Source organism: Amphiura filiformis, chromosome 8 (genome assembly GCF_039555335.1).
Source record: "Amphiura filiformis chromosome 8, Afil_fr2py, whole genome shotgun sequence".
NCBI lineage: Eukaryota > Metazoa > Echinodermata > Ophiuroidea > Amphilepidida > Amphiuridae > Amphiura > Amphiura filiformis.
The window spans coordinates 62,857,787-62,881,124 of NC_092635.1; the positions used below are offsets into that span (position 1 = coordinate 62,857,787).

Consider the following 23,338-nt stretch of genomic DNA (forward strand, 5'->3'; position numbering starts at 1 on the left):
ACCTTTTTACTCAATGTTGAGTAAAATATTTTTTGCAGTGTTCCTTTTGAATAATTTCATGAGAGCATAATCAAAATCATATCTTGCATAACAATGCAACATAGTATAGTACAGGGTGTCCCAGAATGATTTATACCGTGTTTGAACAAAATATCAAAAATATATAGTCAACAGTGTATCTAATTTTAATAAGTGCAATACAATGAAAAACATGTCTCCTACTTATTAAGTGACTTTCATGGAAATAGCTTGACTCGTTTTGGCGTGACATTGCTATTACTGAAGATGGACGAAAACTGCATGTGTGTAATTTACAGCGCAAAGGCATCACAACACATGGACCCTTTATCACCATCGTCCAGCCGCACTGTGCAATATATTGGAGAAATCTTACATTCTTTTATAGGAAATACACCAAATTAGGAACAGATGTAGAGCTTACAACGCTGAATAATTCTTAATGTGGGATTAAGTGAAACATTTCAATATGACTTCATATATTTAGGTTGAAAAACATACTTTTTATGTGATTTTTACCACATTATTACAGAGGATATAACTTCAATTAAATTTTAATCTTCTCCGTAGCTGTGGGTTTGCCCATATACTGTGGACATAAATACATGCTGTAACACTGAAGAAGAACCTTCTCTATACTTTTATGACAAATCCATCTCTGTCGAGATTGAACAGTACGCAGCTGCACGGCTACTAGTTTAGACATTACATCTTGGTTACATTATCAGCGACTTATACGATTACGAAACGAATCAGAAATACTCTTTCTTCAAGTTTGCCGTAATTGACAAAGACCAGGGGGATAATAACTCCTTCTATGAAATTCAGAACGTGATGACAAGTCAAGTATCTGTTTGATAGGTATTTTCAGGAAAGGGGAATGAATTTCACAAATTTGTGATTTAATGAGGCAAAATACCAAATAGTTTAACCAAACAATGTCCCATTTCTCCGTTAATTGTAAACGTTCATATATCGTTATGAATTCGGCAGACGGTCGAATCCGGATTCATGTTATGCATGAATTATTTTGAATTAGAGAACAGAGATCGAGCGTTTCTAGCTCCAGATGGCAGCATATCAATTTTCCAACAGTGTTCAGCGTGAAAGTAGGCATGGTAAGAGAAAGAGGGAGGCATAGGCCTATGTATACAGGGTGCCCCAGAAAAAATAAGGGGGTAAATGAATTTGGACATAATAGAAAAATAGACATCGGAATCAAAAAATTGAAAAAGTGGCGCGTAGTGCATTTTCTTGTACGCAAATTTAATTTGACTCGTTTGACTGGTTTCCTGGTTGTGAAGAAATGAGCGATTACATGATGCACGCACCAATGCAATTCATTGCAAGTTTGATTAACATGCGCTTTCGTCATACTCGCTCACTCCTTTCAAAAAGTTTGTGTATCTCATTAGATTTTTGACTGCGTTATGTTATATGTTTTCGCTGAAGGTGAACAACCTGACTACCCAGCAAACACAAAACGTTTTCGACATCATTCGCAAAAGATTATAAAAGGTTGTCAGAAAACGTTTAAATGTCGGGTTATACAAAGGGTACATTAATGGTATAACACGTTTTCATAACATTAAATAACATTTGTTGGTAATTTACTGCACAGCAAACACAAATGTTTTACAGAAAACATTTAAATGTCGGGTTATATAAAGGGTATAAAAACGTTTTAATAACATTCCAAAAATATTTTTGAAAACTTGGTACAAATCATTCTAAACAGAATGTTATTTTGGGGTTGAAAAAATATTTTGCAAAAAATGTTTGACCAAAATATACGACCTTTATATAACCCGACATTTAAATGTTATTAAAACGTTTTGTAAAAAACATTTTAAGAACATTTCTGTGTTTGCTGGGTTCAAATAGTTTATCATAATGTTATTTAAGTCTTGACAAAATATTTGGCCAAAAATGTTTGCAAAAATAGTTTACAATGACATTACGAAAACATTTTAAAAATATTGTTGTAGTGTGTTTTCATACAAAACGTTTTAAAACGATTTCATGACCTTTATATAACCCGACATTTTAATGTTATTAAAACGTTTTTACCTAAACCAAAACCCAAAATATAGCTTATTTAAAACGTTTTAAAAACGTTTTTGTGTTTGCTGGGTATAACTTCTGATATGCCTTCACATTGATACACAGTGTTGAATTATAGGAAACTTAAAATATGGATTCCTGAAATTGGATAGCTATAACATTAACAACTTTAATTCTTTATGCATATATTAAACTTTTCAAAGACCACGAAAGACATGATAAGTAAATGATAAGCTTGTGGCCTCTAATTGTTGATACTGTACAATATGTTTAATGCTAAATGTTTTTATTTACAGTTAAAACTTTCGCATTCATTATATGATAATATTTGAAGCATTAATTTGTACTAGAAATTTTTACGTGTGATTTTTTGATATCTTGCAAACATTATGTTGAAACTTTAAAAGATTTACATTTTACCTTCATACAATTTCTTGGAAATATTCCGAAAACATTGATGTGTATGAAAACTTTAAATTTTCTATACAATAATTTTCAATTCTTTATGCAATAATTATAACATTAACGAAAAAAGATATTTACAAGCGCCGAGTATCATCTTACACCCAAACATTCATTTTTAATATCATGCAGTATTTTCAAATTTGAACAAAACCTAATTAAATGTTTTGCAAGAAACAGCTTGTTCTTAAAAGAACAACGAAAAAGATTTCTCCGAAAAAAATGTAAAGCCCATTGACATATTAACCACTTGTTTACATTGTGTTTAATGATCTTTCCGTTAGGTGTGAAGAGGCATCGCTCTGGAGCACTTGTTAGGTCCACAATCGCCTATCGTAAAACAAAACATGCACACAGCACTAATTCATGACAAGGGTAATATACGTAAAAGTGTAATATATTATATTAATATCAAAAGTAGAATATATATTCTGTGGTGTCAAATTACCATAAGGTTACTATTTTACATTAACATGATTAAGATTACTCTTTGCTTTCTTACCCTGTGGACCCTTATATTGGGGTTCCACTTGGAGTGTTTAGTCGTCGTATGGGAGTCGCTGGCCTGATACTGAATATATATTAATATTCTACTTTTACTATTATTGTTTTTATCTTTTACCCCTTAATTTCCCTCATTCTGCAAGCCCTGCCTTCTATCGGGATCGGGAGCTAATTTGTAGTTTAGGCTTGTTGGATATATCCATATTTCGTGGTTTGTGGTTCTTTGTAGCCCTGCGGGGTAAATTAGTTGGATATTCAAATTTAGCGGTTAGTGGTTCTTGTTGTAGAAAATTTTACGTGTGAATTTTGATAGCATGCAAACATTATGTTGAAGCTACCCAGCACGTTTTGTAAAAAAAGGTTGATAAAGGTTATATAAATCCATATTATCTCCCTGACTCCGCACCTTTTCTTTACACTTACAATTAAAGTTTTTGTGGGCTTCGCACCTTAGTTCCAACAATGGATTGAGTCTGTGTGGGCCCAACTTGCCGGAAGGGCGGGGTCGTAAAAATTTTCAGCCTGAGATAGGGCGTCATAAAAAATTTAGCCCGAAATAGGGCGGTCATAATAAAAATTTACTCGGGTCACCAACATATTCATGACTCCAACCCTCCGAAGAAAATGACATCCACCCTAAAGCGTTAATCCCTTGTTCGCTAATTCAAAAAAAAAAATCATATGTAACAAGAATTTACCAAAATGATATGAGACAGAATTAAAGACTACTTTGCGTCTCACGTCACTGTCAATCAAACTACCCACGATCCTTAGTTTAATTAGTAGCGCGTAAAAAGAAGGTTCATCTGGTGCCGTTTTATCGCCGCGTTCAGAAACTCAAACTCATAAACAAATCGTTTCTGAGTTTGATTGACAGGCCACGTCATACCAAAACTAGTATTAATAATTCTGCTTTTGATTATAGACGAATCCAATTTCACGCATTCTTACACCTCAATGGCAGCCATAGCCACGACGGGGACAGGGCCGGATTTACTTTTTTGGGGGTCCTGGGCCAGGCCAAAATTTGGAGGCCCCAAACGCACTGTGAGGAAGGCATTTGCACTCAAGCGGCCATGTTTGGAGATTTTACTAGGACATTTGCGCGCGAAGCGACTATTTTTGGCTAAATTGAAGCTGAATTTTGCTATAGTAACAGGCCAGTGCGGGCGAAGCGTGTAAAATTTTACAATTTTTTTACCCTATTTTGGCCTAAAACATGGCGTTTTTCAGCTAAAATGGAACATGCATACTTTTTTGGGGCCCTGGGCCCGGGCCCATCTGGCCCTATGGTAAATCCGGCCCTGTTAGCTCACATAAAATGTGAAATGATGCGGCCTTGAAGGGTATTTTAAAATGCATTCTATCACCCGTGCTACACGTAGACAAAAGAATGATGGCAGTTTACAACACAAAAGAATCTAACATCGAATTTTAAGCGGGTTTAATCCACCCAATTGGGCACTCACAACACCTGTTTGGTGCATGCGGGGAACCAATAATGGGCGACAAAATCCTGACCATGACTTGGCTCGTTGGATTCGTCTGCAGTAGCTTAGTTTCCAAGTCTAGTATCTTATATATCTAGTGTCCAATATCTACGATCTAAAATGTCAATACTCTAATTTCTAAAATATCATGCCGAATATCTGCATTAGGCCTATTTAATATTTTGTGATAACGCCCATATTGGTCGATATTCCATGTGCAATAGTGTGTATCCATTGTTGCGTCTAATACCCGATGTCCAAAAAATGTCTAATTTGGGCAATATAAGCTATGTAATATTTCGTGGTAAATAAATGTTCAATATTTACTGACAAATCCACTCTTAAAATAGCTAATACATGTAAGCTTTTGTAAAATTCTTTTTCCGAGATCTGCTATGCAACATTCCGTATTCAATAGGCAATATCAAATGTCCAATATTCAATGCTCAGTATGTACATCCTTGTCCATTGTCTGATTTCCCATATTTATCTTATTTTCACGTCGATTATTAACAAATGCTGACCTTTGTTTTCCACTTACATAGATGACTTTGCAACGGATTCATCTCAACCATTTTTCACTTTCAATGAATGCAGGATAAGCTACAAGGCATATATCTAATACAAAGTGGAGTGATTTGAAACACAAGATGGAACATTGAGCGTTAACTACACACCATTTAGCAAAAATTACGGACCTAGAATGTACCCTTGCGGCGCAACCTATTGATTACTTTGAACCATTCATATCTGAGTTATCAAATGATACAGCAGTGGATATAATTGGTGGGTCTGAGTAAAGCGGGTTTTCAATCGTCAATTGTTTCGGCATCGATTTCATCTCATTGTTGTCGCTGTCTTTATTCTCATATCGTACAGTGTAGCTGGCTAGTGTGTCTCTCCGCTTGCGGTATAGGTAATATGTAGCAGCTGCTACTAGAGCTATAATTAGAAAAGCTGATAAAATACCGAAGAATGTTGCCACTGATGCGCTGGCACTTCCGGTGCTTCGTGAGCTACTGCTTTGGCCTAAACAAGGGAAACAAAATCATCATCAGAGTGAAATTTTACGCAATCTTTAAGAATTGTTTATATACCGTAAAACCTCGTCTACAAGCATATAGAATGCTCTTGATGAAAGCTGGATTAATCCAGGCGCCATCCAGTGACAAATATATAACATTATTTAGTTTGAGCAAATAAATTACCTATACAAGCATATACAAACAAATACTATTGTAAGACCAATCTATTGTTTTGACATATTTACGGCTGGTCAAAAACACTACATATGCTTGTAAACGAGGTTTTACGGTATAGTGACATTAGGGGGAAGGAAACCCTGTTGGTTTGGGATATGGATTTTCTTCCAACTTACATAAAATGTCGATATCGCCCCCTTTATGCATCCATGTAAAAAACGAGAACATTTCAGGCGTATATGTGAAAATGCGTAAATTAGGAAGCAGATACCTTGGTACGCTTGAATTGTATCGTGGTCTCGATCATTGTAAACAGGTGAAACATACGAAGGTATGCCGTAAGAAACTTTATTTTACAGTTTATTTTGAGGAAATAACAGTGATTTTACATAAATCGTGCACATAGCAGCCTAAATAACGCCAAGATTTGATCATAAAGGAGTATCTGTAAGCTGTTACTAACTACTAACTAGTAGTAAGCTTACGGAATTTTCGTGCATATACAGATTTCATCGAAGTGAAATGGCTGGCTGGGCCTACCCATAATGCAAATGGGCGTAGGAAACTCCGTTGCCATCGCGGTTACCACAATCCGATGTTTTGGCACGATTTCATCGCAAATACATCGACTTGGAACGTCAAATTTCAGGATGATAATAATAAAAATAGGATATATTATATGAAACCAAAATCTCATCAACAATTAGGTAAAACGGAGGAAATGAGGCTGTCAATCGGGTCAAGGAACTTTTATGTATGTCGAATTTTTTTAATCTAATATAATAGAGGGTCGTTTGTTTAAAATTCGAACCTGGTCGACCAGCTAAATTGCCACAATGGTCAGTTTTTAATGCCACATGATCATAATCTGATCATTTTATATTACATAATACATGTCAAGGCAAAGGACAAGCGCATCCGACCAGATCTGGGAATCAGCTGACATGAGAAACGATCGTGTAGTGGAGTGGATGACCAAATTAATTCCTTTCCCAGTTTTGTAAATTGATTTTTTTTTTTAAGTAGAGAAGGTGTTAATCATAAAATTCATCGGTAACATTATGCAGTAGTGTCGTAATCTAAACCTTTCTAGCTTTCTTACAACTTACCTGATTGTTCTTCACATGATCCTAGGCTAACAGATGGGTTATCTAACCCAATTATACCTTGGTTCTCACCTAGTACACCGATGAATATTACCTGAGAATACAGTCATCATAATTATTTATAAAACATTGAAAACGTTATAAAGCATCTAAAATCCTACGAGTACAAGCACAATAAAAGTATATTGTATTTAGCATTTTCCTAATTTTAATCTGCATAATTAATAAGGGGTTAATTTCAATAAAACTCTTAATTAATTATGCAGATTAAAATAAGCAAAATGCTAAATGTAATATACTTCCTTTTTAATACCTATGTAACAAGTCTCAACTAGAAAGTCCTTAAAATTACTTGGCAAGTAATTGGGAGTTTGCCGATATATCGATTACTCTTTGCTGCAAACTCAACGCAACTCGTCGCATTTCTAAGTTAAAATGTATTTAACTTTATTGCGATACCGCAATGCAGTATTTTGCAGTATGATGCAGCGCGGCACCGCACCGCAATTGCGGCGTAGTCAAATATCTCATGCACATAGGCAAAATTCTCAAACTTCAGAAATTCAATCGCATCTTACCTCAAGTTACTACTCGCGACAAGCGAAATGGGAAAATAATTTGTTAGAGAAATGTATAGATGAGTTGACCTCAATGTTTATTCATAACCTCATGAATATACGCGATGTGTTTAATCCAATCACAGATAATAACTTTTAAATACGTGGACGCAAATGCAGGTTATTGAAAAAGTATAATGACCGCGTCTCGTGACGTAGCTAAAAGTACGCTTGTGAATGACCGCGTCATGTGACGTGTTAAACATTCGAACAATTTACGCGGATGCTGGCCGCCGTATTTAGACATCGCATGATTGCGCGCTAGTGTCCTTGGTAGCTAGCGATACTTCCTTAATAGGCTATTCGATTTTTTTTACAGGGAAAATGAAAGATACAGTGAAAATAATTTTGTTTTGTTTTCAAATTTAAAAGAAAATGCCGTTATGAGTTTTAAAAAATTGAAAAGTGACGGTTATGAATGAGGTTAATGACCTCAAAACAAGTGATGCGCAGTCATTAACCTCTAATCAACAAAGGCAATGGACTGGTATATCGATATGTTTGAGCAAACTGCATGCAACCATACACTGCTCAATACTAGCCTTAATGTAATGTGGCGGGAGTTTTAAACCACGGACCCTGAACAAATTATGATGCCGCGCGAGCAATTGACCTTTTCGGTCAATCCCATAAGCCTTTGCGAGTACACCTGAGAACTCATTACTTGACGTCACGCCGACTTGCAATGCATAGTAACGATGTTCGATAAACGATGTGCGCATCAGCACAGATCGGTGTGACGTCAAATGACGAGTTCTCAGGTGTACTCGCAAAGGCTTATGAGATTTACCGAAAAGTTCAATAAACCACGGAAATTCTGATGATGCGCGCGCAAACTGCAAGGCAATGATGTCAAAAGTCAACTCATCTATAAGATCGGAATCGAATGAAATCATGGGACAGAGGTTAAACATGCACATATTTCTATTAGACTTTGGCTGCATTAACTCTGGGGGGCATAACAATACATATTGTACAAAAATGTGAATTAAGTATGTTTCAGATTTCTCAGTTTCGATGAAATTGGCCAATTATTTTAAATTTTGTCCTTTGTGAATGATATTTTTGGGGATTTGCCATTTGGTCTAATACCATTTCGTCTACTACCCATTTTGTCTATATCCATTTAATCTAAACCCATTAGGTCTATATCCAGTACGTCCAATAATCATTTGGTCCTATAACCATTTGGTCCGATTACCATTTGGTCCGATAACCATTTGGTCTAATAACCAATAAGTCTAAAACCATTTAGTCTAACAACTATTTTGTCTAATACCCATTTGGTCTATAGCCAATAAGTCTAATAGCCATTTGGTCTAATAGCCATTTGGTCTACAAACCATTTGGTCTAACAAGCCATTTAGTCTACTAGCCAATTGGTCTACTAACCGATTGGTCTAATAGCACGTGTGAGGCTGCATAGGCGCAATAACGCTATTACACATACTGTGAGTGTGAGGTCATAGTCCAGGGTCACCGTGGTCTTAAAGGAGCGCAATTCATTAACAGTGTAACAGGTCTATAGGCCTACATGTATTATCTACACAAAACTCATATGCAAATGACAAAAACATGAAACCTAATTTGTTTTGATGTTGGAATGGCAATACCGGCAAATGCCCTGCACCTGTGGCACCCCAGTGCTGCATGTTGATGAGCCTTTTATCATAGTTTAAACCTTAAAAGACCGAGGAAAGAAGGACAAACAGTCCGGTAAAATGTCACTTTCACTCGAGTAGGCAATATAAGCAGGCTACATGTATTAGTCTTCATTTTTTGGATATATCAATAAACAATAACAATTATTCTACTAAGAATGCATACAATTTGATACATGTAGTACCTTTGTTTACATGTGCTTATCTCATAACACATGCTTGCCTCATTACAAGTATTTTCAGCCCGTAACCAGTGGTAGACGAAATGGCAATATTTTTAGACGAATTGGCAAATAGACGAAATGGTATTAGACCAACTGGTTATTAGACCATAAGAGTATTGGACCTAACGGTTATTAGACCAAACGGTTATTAGACCAAATGGGCATTGAAAAAATATTAGACCAAATGGTTATTAGACTATATGGTTATTAGACATACTGGATATTAGACCAAACAATATTAGACTAAATGGACATTAGACTATATGATTATTAGACTAAATGGCAATTAGCCTTTCTGGTAATAGACCAATTGAATATAGACGAAACGGGAATTAGACCAAATGGTATTAGACCAAATGGCAATAGACCATATTTTTGACCCATTCGACCGAACTTACCCCCCATGACAATTAAAAAAGATAATCCCAAACCCATAGCAGCGTGTTATATCTTGGCCTTTTGAGCATGTCCTGATTATAATTTTTTTTTTCCTATTTTGTATGTATGATTTGAATGAAATAAAAAAAAGGATGGTGATATATGACCTCTAGCAGAATTGTTGCCAGGTTACGTTAATTCTAAGTTCATATTTGGTCAGGTCTCATGGTCTAACTATGAATAGTAATTTATGGTACTTTATATGCACACGGAATCATCCCCAGGTCATGGATTATTCCTTTTAAATGGCAAATTTACAAAAACCACCAAAAGATAAAAATTCTTTTTTACCGCGTGTTACTTACTTGGAATTTTTCTCCAACATCGCCTTTTGACAAGGTGTTTATTTGGTGCTTCCAATTGTCTTTCTCATCATCGACAACTAACGTCATAATATTCAATTGGTTGCCATTGTTTCTTCTAATCGCTATGGTTAATTTACTTGAAGTGGAATTTTGAGAAAAATAATAGTCAAATTCAAGACAATGTTGACTAGATCGCCCATCTATTGCGCGGGAAGATATCCTTGCAATCTTGCCTTTGTCGCTAGAACCACCGGCTACATACACAAATGACTTGTCGCCTGAAAGAGAGTATAACACAGGAATGCTCAAAATATCTTGTATATCGCAGTTGCGCCCGTTAAAGATCATTAATATTTAAATGATTACTTGTTTCATTTGTGGATTGGGAATATGTTTTCAGCGAAAGAAACGCTCCCACAAAATAAAGACAGTGTAGTGTGGAGTTAAGTAGCCTACATGCGACTTACCCGTCGTATTCAAAAGTGGGTTCGCCTGGTTAGCATCATGCCACTTCCAATTAAGATCATCTTCAACACTCTGAGTATAACCGCACCAATCTCCAGCAAGATCAAAAGAACATTCAGATTCTTTCACGTGTCCTTGACAAGGTTGCCTTAAGATTGTAATGTCATCGATGGCAATGTCTCCATAGGTGACTCTGCCAACGTATGCTTCAAATATCAACTGAAAGAAGGAAAAGTTACTCCTGAATGATTTTATCTGGTTGTTGGTTTGCTGGTTGGTTAGGGTAACTTTAATGCTTTATTGACATTCAACAAACAAGTGCCAAGTTGAATCATTTCCCTGCTCTCTAGAACAGTTATCTGACAATGTTTTGGAGAATTCATTCATATTTACCACAAATTGCCCGGGAAATGGTTCCAATTCTGCGGTTTTAACCACCCAATCATCTCCTTGTTCTCCTATTATTGATATGATCTTCTGCTCCACGGTGACTCCAGTTTGCCAAAACAGATACAAGTACCCTATTCCAGATCCTTTCATGTGACAGTAGAATTGTACGCACATTTTCTCTTCGCTGCCTTCAATTAATGGAGATATGAGTCGAGCGTTGTTCCATGGACGTCGTGGCAGTGACGATTCTATGTACATATAATGGCCTATTTGAAATGTGAAAAACAAAACGCTTAAGGTAAATTACGACATCTATTCTTCACTCATCCTCTTCCTTTCTGACTTTGATTGTTTACTCATAATTCTTTCTTTCTCCAATTCTTTTTTCTTTTTCTTTTTTCTGTCGTATTCATCCTTTCTTTATCTTTCCTTCGTTCTTTGTTTTTCTTAAACCTCTTCCATTTCCATATACGAGGGACGGTCAATAAGTTCCCGCAACTATGGTATATCTCCACTCATGCATGACTTTGATGACTGTTACTCACGATAAATACAAGTTTGTACTTTTGTCTTTCAAAACAAATATGTATTAGCGATGTGGAATACTTGATTACGTAATGACATTAGCATAAACACAATAGCGTATGGACACTGTCTGATTTATGGTGTTTGCCGAGCTTGTATTACCTACCTTCAGCTGAATTCAATGTATGATCCACAGTTGGTCCTGTGTTTGCCGAGCTTGTATTACCTACCTTCAGCTGAATTCAATGTTTGATCCACAGTCGGTCCTGTGTTTGCCGAGCTTGTATTGCCTACCTTCAGCTGAATTCAATGTATGATCCACAGTCGGTCCTGTGTTTGCCGAGCTTGTATTACCTACCTTCAGCTGAATTCAATGTTTGATCCACAGTCGGTCCTGTGTTTGCCGAGCTTGTATTGTCTACCTTCAGCTGAATTCAATGTTTGATCCACAGTCGGTCCTGTGTTTGCCGAGCTTGTATTACCTACCTTCAGCTGAATTCAATGTATGATCCACAGTCGGTCCTGTGTTTGCCGAGCTTGTATTACCTACCTTCAGCTGAATTCAATGTATGATCCACAGTCGGTCCTGTGTTTGCCGAGCTTGTATTGCCTACCTTCAGCTGAATTCAGTCGGTCCTGTGCTTGCCGAGCTTGTATTAGGCCAATAAAAAAAATTGTTTGCTTGCCCTCAAATGAATTTTAAATTTTTTTTTTCTTTTCTTTTTTTCTTAATTGCTAGCAAGGTAAAGGTAAAGGTAAAGGAGTCGATCCTGTATAAACAGTGATCGGAGTGCCCGTCTCTCTTTCATTGGCGATTGGGCCAGACTCCTCCATATAGGGGGATCGCTACACCTCCTCTACAGCGAGTCTGTTACCTTCCCAGCATTTAAGAATGCCGGTACCCATTTAAACACCTGGGTGGAGAGGAGTAATCGAGATAAAGTGCCTTACTCAAGGGCACAACACGATGGCGTCGCCGGGGCTCGAACCCGCAACCTTTCGATTATGAGTCAGTGCCCGTTCCGCTAGACCACCGTGCTCCCCATTGCTAGCAAACTCTACTATTTGTATTAATTAAGGCTCAAAATATGAAAAAATCAGACAATTTTGGTGTCAAAATTAATCAACTAACATTACAAAACAACTAAAATGTTGAACACAAGCTTTAAAATAAATTTTTTTACATCTTCAAAATGCAAAAATTTGAAAAGAAAAAAAAAAACTTTTTCAGGAATTCCAAAATTAGGGTCTGTATTCTTTTGTACAGTAAATAGAAAAAAACAACTTTTTTCTGATTTCCAAAATTAGGGTCGGTCGGTTGAGGGCAAGCAAACATCTTTTTTTTTTGGCCTTACCTACCTTCAGCTGAATTCAATGTATGATCGACAGTCGGTCCAGTGTTTGCCGTGCTTGTATTACCTACCTTCAGCTGAATTCAATGTATGATCGATAGTCGGTCCTGTGTTTGCCGAGCTTGTATTACCTACCTTCAGCTGAATTCAATGTATGATCGACAGTCGGTCCTGTTTTTGCCAAGCTTGTATTGCCTACCTTCAGCTGAATTCAATGTATGATCCACAGTTGGTCCTGTGTTTGCCCAGCTTGTATTACCTACCTTCAGCTGAATTCAATGTATGATCGACAGTCGGTCCTGTGTTTGCCGTGCTTGTATTACCTACCTTCAGCTGAATTCAATGTATGATCCACAGTCGGTCCTGTGTTTGCCGAGCTTGTATTGCCTACCTTCAGCTGAATTCAATGTATGATCCACAGTCGGTCCAGCAGTATTACCTACCTTCAGCTGAATTCAATGTATGATCCACAGTCGGTCCTGTGTTTGCCGAGCTTGTATTACCTACCTTCAGCTGAATTCAATGTATGATCCACAGTCGGTCCTGTGTTTGCCGAGCTTGTATTACCTACCTTCAGCTGAATTCAATGTATGATCCACAGTTGGTCCTGTGTTTGCCGAGCTTGTATTACCTACCTTCAGCTGAATTCAATGTATGATCCACAGTCGGTCCTGTGTTTGCCGAGCTTGTATTGCCTACCTTCAGCTGAATTCAATGTATGATCCACAGTTGGTCCTGTGTTTGCCGAGCTTGTATTGTCTACCTTCAGCTGAATTCAATGTATGATCGACAGTCGGTCCTGTGTTTGCCGAGCTTGTATTACCTACCTTCAGCTGAATTCAATGTATGATCCACAGTCGGTCCTGTGTTTGCCGAGCTTGTATTGCCTACCTTCAGCTGAATTCAATGTATGATCCACAGTTGGTCCTGTGTTTGCCGAGCTTGTATTACCTACCTTCAGCTGAATTCAATGTATGATCGACAGTCGGTCCTGTGTTTGCCGAGCTTGTATTACCTACCTTCAGCTGAATTCAATGTATGATCCACAGTCGGTCCTGTGTTTGCCGAGCTTGTATCACCTACCTTCAGCTGAATTCAATGTATGATCGACAGTCGGTCCAGTGTTTGCCGAGCTTGTATTGTCTACCTTCAGCTGAATTCAATGTATGATCGATAGTCGGTCCTGTGTTTGCCAAGCTTGTATCACCTACCTTCAGCTGAATTCAACGTATGATCCACAGTCAGTCCAGTGTTTGCCGAGCTTGTATTACCTACCTTCAGCTGAATTCAATGTATGATCGACAGTCGGTCCTGTGTTTGCCGAGCTTGTATTACCTACCTTCAGCTGAATTCAATGTATGATCGACAGTCGGTCCAGTGTTTGCCGAGCTTGTATTACCCACCTTCAGCTGAATTCAATGTTTGATCCACAGTCGGTCCTGTGTTTGCCGAGCTTGTATTGCCTACCTTCAGCTGAATTCAATGTATGATCGACAGTCGGTCCTGTGTTTGCCGAGCTTGTATTACCTACCTTTAGCTGAATTCAATGTATGATCCACAGTCGGTCCTGTTTTTGCCGAGCTTGTATTACCTACCTTCAGCTGAATTCAATGTATGATCGATAGTCGGTCCTGTGTTTGCCGAGCTTGTATTGCCTACCTTCAGCTGAATTCAATGTATGATCCCCAGTCGGTCCTGTGTTTGCCGAGCTTGTATTACCTACCTTCAGCTGAATTCAATGTATGATCCCCAGTCGGTCCTGTGTTTGCCGAGCTTGTATTGCCTACCTTCAGCTGAATTCAATGTATGATCGACAGTCGGTCCTGTGTTTGCCGAGCTTGTATTACCTACCTTTAGCTGAATTCAATGTATGATCCCCAGTCGGTCCTGTGTTTGCCGAGCTTGTATTGCCCGAATTCAAAGTCCAGTCAAAATCGTCTTTAACATAATGGTAGCCATATTTGCTTATGCCATAGTTGGTATCCTGTTCGTAACCACATAGAGGATCTTCATCAGATTCGAAGTCACAGTTGCCTGCGGTTGGAGGTAATTGTGTTGCCTTATCTGCGAACATACAATAACAAAGCATGATTCCAGATAAAAGGTTCTCAAACCACGAGTCTCGCCTGGTTTCGCGATCACCTGCTGATGCAATGAACTTTGGCAATTCATATGTGGAAAAAGAAATTGTTCTTTTTTTTCCTTTAATTTTTGAAAAACAGAAAAACAATTCTGCTCAGGATGTAACAGTGACAGTGCGTTCTCAAGTTTATCAACTTACCTTCAGGACAAGGTCCATCAAGAAAAGTAATGTCATCGATAGCAATATCGCACCAGTAGTAAAATCCTTTAGTTGCCTCAAAGATGACCTAAATAAACACGAAAATCATTTAAAGCTTTAGTGAGACACCCTCGATTTTAACTGTGTGAATTACAAGTGGATTAATATTTTACGCAATTCAAAAAAGGTCTTTCAGTCCTAAATATTAATACTTCACAGGGCCAATGCCCGGGTCAATGTGAAAAATATGAGTTTTCCACTTTTTGATAAAGAGTTGGGGATGCGATTCCTGATCGGGACATCCTCAATATGTCACCTTCCTACCACATTTTATACCATCTGAACGAGACATCTGAGATCTAATGTTAACACTGGGTATAAATGAAAAATACCAGCAAAATATCAATTTTGATGAGGGATGCACCTTTGTTTCCAATGGACATTTTATTGTGAAATTTCATTGTACAAGGAATACATTTAAAAAAATTCCACATAGCCCCCGCATGAAAAGTATTTAATTATCTTTGTAATCACTCAAAAAGCATTTTGTGTGAATTTGAACTTGAAAAAAGGTGCTATTAACTTTTTATGAGCCTTTTTATTTTACATGTAAAGTCTATGGGGGTGACGATTAGAAATGGACAGCAATATTGAAAAACCCTCATTTTGGGCCATTTTAATCACTAAAATACCCATAAAAAAAGAATAGCACCTAGTTCGGATGTAAAACTCACACACAATGCTACCTGAGGGAGTACAAACATAATTAAATACATTTCATTCGGGGGCTATATCAAAAACAAAAATTGTCCTATACCTTAATGGTTATGGAACAAAGGTGGATGAGCAGGGGCATAGCAAGAGCCTCGGAGCCCATGGACAAGGAGCAGTGCGTGCCCTTTTAACATCTCCAGTATCAGCCCTTATTTCATTTTCGCATTTGCTCGAGGTCCATGAACCATCGGGGCCCATGGACTTCGTCCACTCTGTCCACCCGCTTGCTATGCCCCTGGGGATGAGGGTGACAATCTGTTTACCCGTCCCTCCAGGGCCGTCCCTTTCAGTTTTCATATACTTACTATGTAAGGGTCCCTACACGACGGTAATTCAAAGGTTCCATATTTCCATTGATACTTACTATATAAGGGTCCCTACACGACGGTAATTCAAAGGTTCCATAGTTCCATTGATACTTACTATATAAGGGTCCCTACACGACGGTAATTCAAAGGTTCCATAGTTCCATTGATACTTACTATATAAGGGTCCCTACACGACGGTAATTCAAAGGTTCCATAGTTCCATTGATACTTACTATATAAGGGTCCCTACACGACGGTAATTCAAAGGTTCCATAGTTCCATTGATACTTACTATGTAAGGGTCCCTACACGACAGTAATTCAAAGGTTCCAAAGTTCCATAGATACTTACTATATAAGGGTTCCTACACGACGGTAATTCAAAGGTTCCATAGTTCCATTGATACTTACTATAATTATAAGGGTCCCTACACGACGGTAATTCAAAGGTTCCATAGTTACATTGATACTTACTATATAAGGGTCCATACACGACGGTAATTCAAAGGTTCCATAGTTCCATTGATACTTACTATATAAGGGTCCCTACACGACGGTAATTCAAAGGTTCCATAGTTCCATTGATACTTACTATGTAAGGGTCCCTACACGACGGTAATTCAAAGGTTCCATAGTTCCATTGATCGCCTTGGTTTCCATAGAAAGACTTTTGTGGATCGTTCGTCAAAGTGTATCCAAATGGAAGCAAATACAGATTTAAGAAATCTACTCCATTGCCGTACATGTAGTAATAAAATTGCATACACTTTTTGTTCGTATGAGGTGATATATATGGAGTCGCTAGTTGTGCTCGATAATCAATTCCGTAGTACCACCAACCACAATCAAAATTCATGTAAAATCCTGTTAATTAAAACCATATTCCTGGTTTATGTTATGTAAATGTTTGAGGTTTATAAATCTTTTAAATGGTTTCAAGCTGAACCTGAACACATGACAGTAACTTTCATATTTGTTTTACAAAACTATTTATTCAAATATTGTCGTGATTTCCATAATTATACAGACACATCCTATATAACTACAAACCGCTACTTTTGTATTATACTGACTGTCGAGGGCAACGTTATATCGACTCTTATAACGTGCAACAGGGCGCGTCAGTCAAGATTGATTGAATTTTGACATCGTCGGACGTGAACACGAAAATGTGACAAATAATTCCAAAAGTGTAGTATGTTATAAACCAAAATTTTGCTAGTTTGTTTCAGTTTATTTTTACTAACAGATCAAAATACAATGTACAATATATAATGAGAAGATTTATCTGATCTTAAAGTGGGTAAACCATACAGAGCAAATGCTCGACATAAATGGTCACCATGGTCACCCAAAAGTATTAGATGGTTTATTACGGGATCTGGAATGAGCGTTTCGACAGCATTTTTTGTGGGACATGAGAGCACATCAGACATATCGAATTGCATTCTGAATACGAAGAATGTCTTTCTGATGTCAAATAATTTTCATTTTTTGAAATTCACGATATGATACAAATTTTATGACAAATTATTAAATTTTTTGATATATAACAGTCCTCGAAGTAAATTTTATAAATCTAATGACATATTCTTAAAGCGTATGTAGCTGGGAGGAAAAGACGACGATCAATTGAAAATTTTGACCTTTCATATTGAAGATATGGATTTTTTTCCCAAAAAGACCTAATTTTGTTTGGTGTTTTGGGGGAAAAATCCATATCTTCAATACGAAAGGTCAAAATTTTCAATTGATCGTCGGGTTTTCATCCCACTTACATACACTGTAAGTTTACTTCGAGTACTGTTAAATATCAAAAATATCAATTTTTAATCATTTGCCATAAAATGTGTATTACATTGCGAATTTCAAAAAATCAAAATTCTTCGTATTCAGAATGCAATTTGATATGTCTGATGTCCCACAATAAATACTGTCCAAACGTTCATACCCCACCCCTTGATAAAATAGTAAATTAACCAGAAAAAAGACAGTGCAAGACAAGGACAGACATAGAAGACAAGACGATACGATGTGCAGACAAGACATCACGAGACAAGTGAACGTCATACATGCTAGTAGACATCCGTTGGGGTGCGAGAGTGCACCCCACTGTAGGAGCTATTTTGAATATTTTTGCGTGACCAACTGTTAAGGCTGAGATATACCCTCGTTTTATCTTTTCTATTTCGGTTTCGGTTTCAGTTTTCGGTTTCGGATCTCATTGTTATTTTGAAGTGTTAGCATGGTACGTGTGAACTTCTGTTGACTCAGAGAAGATGTAAGGAAGAGGAGGTTGATCCAGCTATCCTCAGACAAAATATGTGTGAGACCGCTCATTCAAAGTAAATGATGCTTTACCCTCTATAGCCGCTAAACAATAGAATACCACAATGGGGTTTGAACCCGGGACGGATGAGATACACAAGTTCCAGCTAACTAGTTTTAGGGATAGGTCAGTGCTTGAATGTCATTATGCCATGCGTACCATACATGCAGGCCCTGTCATGCAGTAATTTTTCAGATAAAATATGACTGAAGTTCCATGGCAAATTATAATTTTCGTCGCATCTTGTCACTTTCAGCCTCTATTATTTATGATAGGGGATGTTTTCAATTATCAGAATATCTTTATTACGTTTACAGGAAATGACAGGAAAATACATAAAAAAAATTAAATAGAAATTATCAACAATCATCAATTCTTTAACAATATCCTAAAAAATTCTTCTTTAGAAATTTATATGTTTACAAAAAAGGGCGGATTGTGGGGGAAATTTTACAATACTCGATTTCTTTCTTGTATTATCCACATGTGGTATCCCATCCAACAGTAGGTCCTTAAGGCTGCGTTCACATAGAAGTATACGGTATACGGTATTCGCTATACGAAATACGCTCATTCGATCAGGCTGAGTTCATATAGGGTATACTATGTGAACTCAGCCTGCAATCAAATGAGCGTATTTCGTATAGCTAATAAGATATACATTGTAGGTCAGTTTACCAATTTTCTTCGTCTAATCAAATGCTTGTAACTTTACTTCTTGAGGTCACATTGCATTCAATGAGGTGTCATAATGTGCAGAATTAGATAGTGCATCTATTACAAAAAAATGAATTTACCCACATATGGTTTAGTTTTAAAATTAGGACGGTATACGCTGCACTAAAATCGACCACGCACGATTTCCACTATACATGCTATACTATACTATACGCAGGTATACGGCCTTTTCGAATAGTGCCTTATGTGACCCGGTACTATGAAATTACATTGCCCGATTTAAGCAATACGCGTGCACCTGCAAAACGTGCACCGTATACCCGAATAGTATACTTCTATCTGATCGTAGCCTTTTGTGACCCGGTACTATGGAATTGCATTGCTCGATTTAAGCTATACGCGTGCACCTACAAAACGTGCACCGTATGCGAAAAGTATACTTCTTGTAACGCAGCCTAAGGCTGCGTTCACATCTAATTCTGCACTATTATGACACCTGCATTCAATGCAATGTGATCAAGAAGTAAAGTTACTAGCCTAAAAGCATTTGATTAGACGAAGAAAATTGGTAAACTGTCCTACTCGATATTCATTATACGAAATACGCTCATTCGATCAGGCTGAGTTCACATAGTATACGCCTATATGAACTCAGCCTGATCGAATGAGCGTATTTCGTATAGCGAACACCGTATACCGTATACTTCTATGTGAACGCAGCCTTATGCACGTTTTTCATAACGTTTCGACAAAATCTCTATAGAAACATTGGAAATATTTCCCATTCTGAAGTGAAAATCGGTCAACCGTGAGGGGTCTCACACATCACATCAAAGGTTACTATAAGTGGATGTCCAACTACTTCAGAATAAAGGAGTATGAATAGATGCGACAGGATTACCTACGGGATTATCTCAATTGTATAATTATGTTAACCCTCCTCTTCCTTACATCTTCTCTGGTTGACTACAGAAAAGTTGAACGAAGATAACTTCTGTTTCGGTTTCGGGAGTTATGTTAATTTCTGACATGAAAAACGTGAGATGAGAGGGTTGATGCTAATCTAGACAAAAGAAGTGTCTAAATGTTACGGTCGTAAATTCGCGATAAATTGTACGGCTTCAATTGACTTGCGTTGGGTGTATAGGTACTTCAGCCTAGGCGAGAGTGGCTCGTGAAAATAGCCCAGCGTAGAAATATACATTAATATACATTAATCGCTAGTAATCAGTGTTGCCAAGAATTAGGTATAGGGGGCTTACCCCGGGGGGGCACTCACATTTTTTTTGGGTAGGGGTGTGCCACCGTCAGTTTCGAACTCGAGGTCTAGGGAACTGATCGCTCGTTAAATAGGGAGGGTCTAGGGAACTGATTGGCCGGTCAAAAAAGGGGGGTCTTGGGAACTGATCAGCCGCCAATGGGGGTCTCGAGAACTGATCCAGGGTAATTTTCAAAAAAATTTGTTGCATTTTTGCCACAGATTTTCGAAAAAATCGATTTTGATTCTTAATTGTCAAAAATTGTGCATCGAATTAAGTATATCGGGATGAAAAATAAATTAAATGTATCTCAACTATTGTTATTTCACTCCAGAAAATTGATTTCAATTCTATTCAAATTCAATTCTTTCTACACCTGGAGTCTTGCTATTCAATTCCAATTCAATCCACCTTGCTGTAGTATTAATTCAATTCGATTCCAATTCAATATTTCAATTTCAAAATCATTTCATTTCAATTCCAATCCAATGCAGTGAAATTAACAGCTAATCTATTTCAATTCAATTCTGAGCATTCATTTCAATTCCAATTCAATTCCAATTCCAATACAGTTGCAGTTTGTGTTAATTGACCAAAGGCACACTGCAAAAACTGTGTCTAGAGATTGAACACTTTTTGTCCTCGATTTGTACACACAAATGTAAAATCTAAACACAAATGTCAAACTTCAAAACATCAAGTGTTTATAATATCAAAACACAAGGCATCAAATTACTAAACATGTTAGCATTTAGACATGTTTACAAATCGAGGACAAGATGGTGTCTATAATGGTGTTTAATATCTAGACGCTGTTTTTGCAGTGCATGTTTTAAATTTTACTACCAATTTTATAACACTTGAGTAGGCAAGACAAAGTCAAAATCAAGTGCACTACATGTACATGTCACAAAAGCATTTCAAAAGAAGATACTTTATTGTTATTTTTTAAACTCACTTTCACATTCAAGCAATACGAGTGATCCTTGACCTCTGGGTCCTATTTTATGAAACTTTGGAACTTCTTAGTTCTTAGGTGACTGACTTCCTAATATTTGTCTTCACTTCTTGTCCACCATGCACATTATTTTCTAAACTTAAGGTGTGTGGTACCATCGATAATGGGACCCTGTCACCACACTGACCTCAAAGATGTCAAAAATCAAGGATTTGATACTATAGATAGCCCCTACTTGTCTCCTGCTCCTCCTAAGATTTTACACCCAAAATCCTTGTACTTTTGAAAAAGTGTGAAAAAAACTGTCAAAGATGTAAGCATTAGGTTTTTCTCACAATTTGTGCAAATGTACAATGACTTTTGAGCATAAAAATTAGGAGCTTGAGAAAAATAGGGGCTTTATGATTTGTGCCAAAAGTTTTTAATGTGTGTCTCTTGTGTGAATAGACCTGGAAGTTTATCAGAATTCGGAACGGAGGTAGGGCACTTTTTACAGGTGGAATGATCTGGATTCTGGAATCACTCACAGACATCTGCTTGTGAATTGAAATGCTGAATTGAAATCAAAGCTGAATTTCATTTCAATTCCACTTCATTCTTCATCACTCAACATGATTTCAATTCCAATCCAATTCAATTCTTCATTGCTCACGATGATTTCAATTCCAATCCAATTCAATTCATGCCCAAGCCCACTCATTTCAATTCCAATTCAATTCCAATGCATTGAAATGAAAATCGCCCAAAATTCATTTCAATTCAATTCGATTTCAATGCATTGAATTAACATTAATCTCAACATCTGGACCTGGATCATTCCAAGCAGAATGTCTGCATCACACTTGAATCCAGATTAGGGACCGATCGTTATTTACGGCAGGGTGGGGATGGGCGTTTTTGAAAAAAATATCAATAAACATTTTCGCGTTCCCCCCTCGCGTCCGCTCAAAATTTCCGCGTTCCCCCTTGTTTTCCCAATTTCTCCATTTAAAACTTCACAATCCCCCCTCCTGGTTCAACTACAAATTTCAGGTTCCCGCAATCGAGCAAAAATCGGTCCTATGATTATAATAGATGAAACGGGGAATTATTTTTGTCCCAAATACACCTTAAAATTTGGTAATATGCAACACCAAAGAAGTGCGTTGAAGTGAAACTAATTGAATTTCTTTCATTGGAATTGGTAATCTGATAATTGCTTCAGGCAAAATTGCCTGACTCAAATCTATTTTAAATGTATATTATTTTTCATTTATTGACCAGGTTAAACATGTTAAAGATGGCAAATTGCGAAGTAAGGGGAAATGAGAGAGTGGGGATGATGAGACGAGGAGATGATAGGGTGGAGGGGTGGAGGGGAGGAGATGAGAGGAGAGGAGAGGAGAGGAGAGGAGAGGAGAGGAGAGGAGAGGAGAGGAGAGGAGAGGAGAGGGAGAGGAGAGGAGAGGAGAGGGAGGAGAGGAGAGGAGACGAGAGAGGGAGAGGGGAGAGACGAGACGAGACGAGAGGAGACGAGAGGAGACGAGAGGAGAGGAGAGGAGAGGAGAGGGAGGGGAGGAGAGGAGAGGAGAGGGAGGAGAGGAGGAGGAGAGGAGAGGAGGAGGAGAGGAGAGGAGGAGGAGAGGAGAGGAGAGGAGAGGAGAGGAGAGGAGAGGAAGAGAGGAGACATGATGCAGTCATGTCTACAGTAGAATTCATCTCGACCTTTGCAGGACTTAACCCCATTAAAAGCTATTAAACCAAGATAACACTCATTGAAACAGCTCAACTGATTAAATCTCTGGTTGTGCACAAGTGTCTGTTTTCATGTGCGATATCGCAATAAAGCTGGTATTCATAGCTTCAGTTGGGCAACCGGTAATAAAGGAAACGAAAGGACACAATGGTATGTGTACCTTTGTTCACGAAATGAGACAATGGCGTGCTGTT

General features: G+C 37.7%; 1 protein-coding gene across 1 annotated transcript in view; it reads right to left on the reverse strand.

Moving 5' to 3' along the window:
• Window positions 1-162: 162 nt before the first annotated feature.
• The window catches only part of LOC140159338 (MAM and LDL-receptor class A domain-containing protein 2-like), a 65,093-nt gene continuing 41,917 nt past the window's right edge, over window positions 163-23,338 (reverse strand). The window contains exons 16-23 of the mRNA XM_072182786.1: window positions 16,778-17,049; window positions 15,105-15,192; window positions 14,675-14,887; window positions 10,950-11,212; window positions 10,559-10,775; window positions 10,092-10,369; window positions 6,850-6,940; window positions 163-5,567 (exon numbers count right to left, since the gene is read on the reverse strand). Of these exons, the coding sequence (XP_072038887.1) occupies window positions 5,269-5,567; window positions 6,850-6,940; window positions 10,092-10,369; window positions 10,559-10,775; window positions 10,950-11,212; window positions 14,675-14,887; window positions 15,105-15,192; window positions 16,778-17,049 (1,721 nt within the window). The 3' untranslated portion in view covers window positions 163-5,268. The remainder of the gene's footprint in view (window positions 5,568-6,849; window positions 6,941-10,091; window positions 10,370-10,558; window positions 10,776-10,949; window positions 11,213-14,674; window positions 14,888-15,104; window positions 15,193-16,777; window positions 17,050-23,338) is intronic.